The sequence below is a fragment of the Papaver somniferum genome, chromosome 9 (assembly GCF_003573695.1).
Source record: "Papaver somniferum cultivar HN1 chromosome 9, ASM357369v1, whole genome shotgun sequence".
NCBI classification, from domain to species: Eukaryota; Viridiplantae; Streptophyta; class Magnoliopsida; order Ranunculales; family Papaveraceae; genus Papaver; species Papaver somniferum.
Window position 1 is genome coordinate 138,629,187 of NC_039366.1, and position 8,155 is coordinate 138,637,341.

Genomic DNA, 8,155 nt, shown 5'->3' on the forward strand with positions numbered 1-8,155 from the left:
GATCTAACGATTGAAATATATTAGCTTGAATCTAATCAGGTTTTCACCTAACGGTGAATATTGGATGCTTTGTTACCAAGGTAACTTAGATTGCAAACCATGATTTGAAGACTATATAAAGGAGAACTCTAGCAACTGGGAAACCTAATCCCTACACCTCATGTGCGATACTAGTTGTATAAGCTAGAGTCGGTTCTCCTTTAACCTTAGGTTTTTCACGAAACCCTGTAGGTTAACGACTTAGAGACTTCATTGGGATTATGAAGCCAGACCCAACTATTTTCTATGTAGTTGCGTGATCTGATCTTGCTGTTTTCTATCGTGATTGAGTAAAATCGTAAGATTGGCTTCAGATTTATATCTCCGATACGCAAGATAGAAAAGTAGTCACAAACACCTTCGTCTTATCGTTTGTGATTCCGCAATATCTTGTTTCGTTAATCGGTTAAGACTATTGTGAGGTGATTGATATTTCTAGGCTGTTCTTCGGGAATATAAGTCTGGTATATCAATTGGTTCATGTTCACCTTGATTTATCAAAAGGCAGAACAAAAACTTGTAGGTATATCTGTGGGAGACAAATTTATCTATTCAATAGACTTTTCTGTGTGATACAGATTTGTTTATCTAGTCTTCGACTTTGGGTCGTAGCAACTCTTAGTTGTGGGTGAGATCAGCTAAGGGAATCAAGTGCGTAGTATCATGCTGGGATCAGAGACGTAAGGAACGCAACTGTACCTTGAACCAGTGTGATATTGATTAGGGTTGAACTACAGTCCAGACCGAAGTTAGTTTGTAGTATGCTAGTGTCTGTAGCGGCTTAATACAGTGTGGTGTTCAATCTGGACTAGGTCCCGAGGTTTTTCTGCATTTGCGGTTTCCTGGTTAACAAAACTTCTGGTGTCTGTGTTATTTCTTTTCCACATTATATTTTGTTATATAATTGAAATATCACAGCTTGTGCGTTGAATCGATCAATTGGTAAACCCAACCTTTGGTTGTTGATTGAAATTGATTGATCCTTGAACATTGGTCTTTAGCACCGTTCAAGTTATCTCTCTCATATTCAATCGGGCTCGCAAATTATTATTTGTTTGATTGCGGATTGAATTGAGAGATTGAGATATAACTCTTTGATATACTTTTATTAAGATTGAGTCTGACTGTCTAGTTGATTCTCTTGAAAGTATATTGGAGTTAGTCCATACAGATTGCTAAGCGAAACATTGGGTGAGGTTGTTAGACCCCCGCTTTTTCAACATCCATAAGAATTAATTTAAATCTGACTTTGTTTGACTAAAAGAGATGGACTGGATCTTCTGAGGTGACAAATCAATTGTAGAGCACCTCTCGGCAAAACTCGTAAGTTTTACTATCTCAAACTTGTTGTCAATGTTAATTGCAATGATAATAATAAGGCTAATGAATTCATAGTGCATTTATTTCCGACTTTATAAAATACTAAGATTTTTTGGATTAATTTATAACACATGTGACTCTCATGTGTGAAACATACAACAAATAAATAATAAGACATTTCGATGGGTAAGTTACGAAATAAGTTATGTCCTTTCGTTTTAAACCAACTATTTTGCTACATAAGTTGTGTCCATTAATTTTAAACATGTTATTCTGCACTTTGCTACATAGGTCCGTTGTTTGAAAAATATTGTTGATTCTTAAGAAAGACATGTCTATAATTCGGGGAAAAAACATAAACATGATAAAGTAAATGTATCAGTAATGGTTCTCCATGTTCTCAACAACAAGAAAAAGAGTCCTGCAGCAAATGCGTCAAACAGTGGTTGTTGATGAAAGGAATAATGTGAGCAGCCAAGTTATTGACAAATGCTGAAATGAAGCGGAAAAATTCAAGATTCTAACGTAGGAATGCAATACATGTAACGAAAAAAACCGGAAAATAGGAAGACAAGTGTAGGCAACCAAATCCGAAGTAATACATTGATTTCATAAGTTACATATTAATCTCGGAACACAAAAGCAAAATACAATTTCAATTCACCAACCCACCCATACATGAACAATGAAACAAGATGACTTACAACACAATAATACCAAAGTAAAGCAGATTAGACATTTCAATTTCTAAGATATGAAAATTCCATGATTAAAGAACCAAACTGATCAATGGTGTCGGAGAGCCAAAGCTGACATGATAACCAAAATGATAAAGATGAGAACACCGGCAAATGAAGCTACCACTGCACCACTGGTTTGCTGGCAGAACTCATTGAACTGTTGGCATATTTCGATCCAGTTTGCCCTTCTGTTTCCTACATGAGCCAAGTATACAATAGCAGCAGCTGAAGCAGCACCAGTCGATGTCAAAGCGAGCATCACCTGTAACAGAGGACATTTACATTTAAAAGGTTGTAAATCATAGAAAAATCAACGATTAGGAGAAGTAGAAATCGATAAACTGGTGTGTGAAATACGTACTGTGTCTGCGATTAGGAGAAGTAGCCTTGCTCCTACAATGCTGGGGCGAATAATGCTAATAAGGGAGAATGGAAGAGATAGGAGAAGATATCCACAAGCTATCGCATTGGCCGCAACAAAAAACCTTCAAAAACATTTAAAAAGAAAAAAAAACTTAAATTATACACAAAAATGCATATTAAATATAGCGCACTGAAATGGCTGATCAAAAAGCTAGTATGAATGTCGTAAATACGTACGTGAGGGCGGGGAGATCTTGGAAAGTAGCCCTGAATTGGAAGTGATGCGTAAAGAAGGGAAGAATTTGATCAGAAGTTCCCATGGTAACAGCAGCAGTGAGGAGGACAGCAACTCCGAAAAGCCTTAGAAGGAAGTCAAAAATGCAAACTATTCTCTTCCATCCCCTTAAATGCTTGATAACTTTTGCTGTGCCGACAACGGCAGCACCGGTTGCAACTCCAGCTGCAAGTCCCTTGCCTTTAGTGCTTGCAGTACTAGGATTACTACTCTTCTCAGCTGGGACATCGACCACGGTTTCTCCATTGCCCTTAGACATGTTGGTTGAGATCGAAGAAAACTTGAGAGAATGAGAAATAGAAGCTCTTGTTGTTGTTGGAATGTTTTGATTGTTGATGAAATGGTTTGACATGGATTAAGTTTATATAGAAAGAAGATTTGTTTGAAAGATGGAAGTAGAGTTGTAAAGCTCAAGGAGCAGGAGGAGTTGTTATTATCAACTTACTCCACTTTTTTTTATAATGTTTTGGTTCCTAAATATAATTTTATTCAGAATAATTTAACCAACTAATCCTTCTTAAGTTTTCCAGTACATGGTCTAGTTAAAGACTACTACTTTACAAATACTGGCCAGGATTAAGTAATGATTCTGGCTGTAACTTGGAACTAGTACCTGATTTTTGTCGAAATAATAAGAAAAGAAGGCAAAAACATAAAGCAACACCCGAGGGGGGTCTGCAGATACCGAGTTTGGATACCAGAATAAAAAGTGCTAAGTCAACAACAAAATGATTTTGCTTCACAAAAAATTAATATTTCACCAAGGATGGTAGTTGTCCTAGCAAATTGGAGTATAAGATGAATCAAGAAGCTTAATCAAGGTTGGAAAAACTGAATCAACTTAAGAATGTTGCCTAGCCCAGCATACCTCTTTTTGGGCCTAGAACACACCAAATTCAATTCCAAGCACATATTCTTCTTCTATCCTCATCTTCATCTCCACTGTCCCGACTGTCTTACACTGAGCGTGAACTGTAACTGAAATTTCCAAAGTATCAAAATAGAAAACTTAAGTTCAGCACGTGGTAATGAAACAGAACAAACTTGAACAAAATGGAAACCTGATTCTGACAATTATGACAGAACACTTTTCAGGATTCTGATAATGTAGTTCACAAACTACTGTACATCCAATAAACCATTTCATATCAATCAGAGTTTTTAAATTCTAAAACATTCAGAATCCTGATACGAAAGAACGCCAGAAACTTAGTAATGATTGACTGATTATAATATACAATGTTAGGCTTCATCATCAATGATTAAAAATTCTTTATGATCAAAATAAATTTCAGAATTTGCAGAAAAATGAGAGAAAATTAAATGCAGCTACATTGTATCATAATGCTGAACAGATTTGAAACAGATTCAAACTGAAAGTTGGAAAATTTTACTACTGAAACTCTGTAACACGTTTCGTGCAACAAAGTAATTCTTACACGGGTTAAAATTTCAGAACTGACTATCACAAAACTACAAACTGATGTTGACACGAAATCTAGCGGTTACAATTGCATTCAGCCATAAATAAAGCAGAGATCCGAAACCAGAGAAACACATCAGCTCAGAACATGGACATTAGAGAAGTGTTAGAGTAAACACTGCAAGTTCAGAAAAGTTCAGAGGTTTCAAAGGAGTTCTCATTTTTTTTTCTTTTTGGTTGCTACATTATCATGTTAGCTGCAGAGAAATCATGGAGAAGGAGATGCATCATATTATTATCGTTTGTAATATTATGTAGTAGTGTTTTTCCAGTTAGAAGTGTTGTTGGTGACAGTGAATTGAACGACGTTGATCATGGAGTTTATCAGCAGCGTTCGCCCCCTCCACTTATTTATGGTGCTTCTCCGCCGCCTACGCCAGTCTCCACTTTATCTCCACCATCACCATCCGCTTCCTCATCTCCGCCTGTTTATGGGACACCTTTTTCGCCACCTAGATCGCCTCCTGTCATTCATCCTACACCTCCGTCCGTTCATGTCTCTTCACCGCACCCAGCATTACCTCCGCCAAGTCCGCCCGTATATGCTGCTCCGACAACTCCATCACCGCCAGTTACGCCTTTTAATTACCCACCTCCACCAGTTTTTACGTCCCCTCCGACAGTTCCTCCACCAGTGTATCAGGCTCCGCCAATTCAGGAATCACCATTGCCGATTGCTAGACCTTCTCCGCCTATCATTCAGACTCCCTTGAAACCCCCACCACCATCACCTGTTGTTTATATACCTCAACCAACACCTCCACAAGTCCAGCAACCTCCACAAAGGCCTCCACCAGTGTACCAACCTCCAACATCACCACCACCAGTATATCACCCTCCTCTCTCACCTCCAACAGCTCCGCAACCACACTTGAGCCCACCACCAGTTTATAGGCCTCCCACACCTACTTATGCACCTCCAACATTCCCACCACCAGTATATCACCCTCCTCTCTCGCCTCCACCAGTTCAGCAACCACCCTTGAGCCCACCGCCAGTCTATAGGCCTCCTACACCAACTTATCCACCTCCAACATTCCCACCACCAGTATATCACCCTCCACTCTCCCCTCCACAAGTCCAGCAACCACCCTTGAGCCCACCACCAGTCTATAGACCTCCTACGCTGACTTATCCACCTCCATCATTCCCACCACCAGTATATCACCCTCCACTCTCCCCTCCACAGGTGCAGCAACCACCCTTGAGCCCACCGCCAGTCTATAGACCTCCTACGCCGACTTATCAACGACCAACTGCACCACCACTGGTCCAGAGACCGCCTACACCAACTTTTCGACCAGCACCGATCCAAAGACCTCCTACACCAACTTACCAGCGACCAACATTACCGCCACCAGTCAGGAGACCTCCTACACCCACTTACCAGAGACCAGCTTCACCCCCACCAGTCAGGAGACCTCCTACACCCACTTACCAAAGACCAGCTTCACCCCCACCGGTCAGGAGACCTCCTGCACCCACTTAACAAAGACCAGCTTCACCCCCGCCAGTCAGAAGACCTCCTACACCCACTTATCAACGACCAACTTCACCACCCCTAGTCCAGAGACCTCCCACACCATCTTATAGACCAGCTTCACCTCCACCAGTGCAGTTACCTCCTACACCTACATACCGGCCATCATCTCCACCACCAGCTTACCGTTCCTCTTCCCCTCCGCCAACTTATGGCCCTCCGACCAAAGTATTCCATTAACAATCTCTGAAGTAGAGACTGCACAGATCTCCATTTTCATTATATAGATCTCTTTTTCAGATTTCGTTGTTTAGTTGTTTCCTTGTTCTAATGGTTGTGTTTCCCTGGTTTGCGGTCAAACCAACATATGAAATCAGGAAAACAAGAAGGAATAAGGTTATATTGGTAAACTTATGTGTTAAATGTTGTATTGTTAAAGTTGTTTGTTATCTAGAATATAAACTCTTTGTTTCTGGAATAGCAAAGTTTGGAAGTTGGCTTCTTCCTGTTGTGGGCCTAAAGTGAGTTGTTGTACCATGTCTGACCTCTATTGGTGTGAGTTTCGACTTGCATAGCCATAGTATATAACATGATATGGAAGCTCTGGAGTAAGAAACTCAACATCCATCGAAGGAACTATATATTCTGGTACTCATTAGTAAACTATAAGTGGATACTACATACTGATCACAAATACTCAGTAATCATAAATCTGTTGCCTGTTGGATTACCTAAACCCAATAACACCAATTTGATTTAGGATAAACCTTCAAAACAATGTCCTTCGAGTATAAAACTGAAAAGGATTGATAAGCATCAAATAACTTACCTGACACTGAAACTTCTAATACAAGTAGGTTGGAGCTAAACGTTTTGATTAGTTTTTATGAAACTTTGACCTCTTCAGATTAACTGGAGATATTTTCCAGCTTTCCAAGCTCTAACCATTGGTGACGATTCCATCTCTCCATAAGCAATTCCTTCTGGTCTTGATTAATGGATGTATGCTTGGTAGTACCTTCATTTGTTGGTAATCACCAAAATGAACTTAAACTCATTAGTTATGCGATTGACGACGGGTATATAGAGGATCTATGAAATGACACTAGAATACATGGGTAAACAGCAACAAGATATATATACAAACGGGTATTTTAAACTACACTTAGAAAATCACATACAGTGCAGACATTTCGGCGCCTTGTCTCAGTATATAATCTAGGTCTGATATGGAAGAATGGTTTTTTGGTGACCAGCCTTTTTTTTATGGGGATCATTGTTTTATTTTGGGTAAGACAATAGAAATAATCTAGGTCACTCCTTATCTAAATATTTATATATCCAAAATTACCCATTTCAATTAAGTTAGTGTAATGATTAGTTGTATCATTAGATTAACATAATTAGTGATTAGTGCAAGATTAAATCAAAAAAAAAAAAACTAAAAATAAAATAAATTAAACTAAATGATTAGTGCAAGATTAAATCAAGATTAAATTAAAAAAATTGAACAAAGGTTCGGTTGGGAAATATTTTTTGCGACGTAACCGAACCTTAGTTCGGTTGGGAAATGTTTTTCGCGACGTAACCGAACTATGGTTCAGTTGGGAAATATTTTGCTAAATAACCGAACTAAGGTTCGGTTGGGAAATATTTTTTGCAACTAACCGAACTATTATGTTGTGTTAGGAGATGTTTTTTGCTACTAACCGAACTATTAGGGTTCGGTTGGGAAATATTTTTTGCGACTTTGCCGAACCCTTAGTACAGTTAGGAAATGTTTTTTGCACTTGGGAAACATCTTTGCGAAATAACCGAACTAAGGTTCGGTTGGGAAATGTTTTTGCAACTAACCGAACTATTAGGGTTCGTTTGGAAAATGTTTTTTGCTACTAACCTAACTATTAGGGTTCGATTGGGAAATGTTTTTTGCGACATAACCGAACTAAGGTTCGGTTGGGAATTTTTTTTTGCGAAATAGCCAAACTGTTCTTCATGTTCATCATTTTCATTAGGTTCGGTTAGTTCGACAAAGTTTTTCACATAATTTCTATCCGAACTTCTCTCTGCAACTTCCATTTTCAACTCATTTGATGGTTAATACTCATTTTTCAATCGAACGAGGAACGTCAAGGAAAGAGAGAAGAAGAAAAGAACATTTTTTTTTTTCAAAACTAAAAAATTTCGATTCACCACTGTTTTTGTTTTTGATTTTGATTTTGGTTAATAGATTCATTTAGATTAGACATATATGATTAGATTTATATAGTTATTAGGTTAGTTTTAATTTAAATTAAAGTAAAGAGTAAATGTGTATTTACCTAACTTTAAGACACCCTTTATAAGTATAGGGAGGTTGGCATAATAAGACCATGGTCCCCCAAAAAAATCATGGTCCCTAAAAAATGGTTCATATGGAAGGTCACGTGTGATCG

At 38.5% G+C, this 8,155-nt stretch overlaps 2 protein-coding genes across 2 annotated transcripts; one reads left to right on the top strand and one right to left on the bottom strand.

Annotated features, from left to right (window-relative positions):
- Window positions 1–1,936: 1,936 nt before the first annotated feature.
- On the bottom strand, window positions 1,937–3,081 carry LOC113308089 (casparian strip membrane protein 1-like). Its single transcript, XM_026556563.1, has 3 exons — window positions 2,700–3,081; window positions 2,461–2,584; window positions 1,937–2,361 (listed from the first exon to the last, which is right to left on the bottom strand). Exons 1-3 carry the CDS (start codon window positions 3,014–3,016, stop codon window positions 2,146–2,148), a joined length of 657 nt encoding a protein of 218 aa, XP_026412348.1. The 5' UTR covers window positions 3,017–3,081; the 3' UTR covers window positions 1,937–2,145.
- Window positions 3,082–4,430: 1,349 nt separating this feature from the next.
- LOC113312626 (proline-rich extensin-like protein EPR1) lies at window positions 4,431–5,729 on the top strand. Its single transcript, XM_026561364.1, has one exon. The coding sequence runs from the start codon at window positions 4,431–4,433 to the stop codon at window positions 5,727–5,729; it is 1,299 nt and encodes a 432-aa protein (XP_026417149.1).
- The last annotated feature ends 2,426 nt before the right edge of the window (window positions 5,730–8,155 follow it).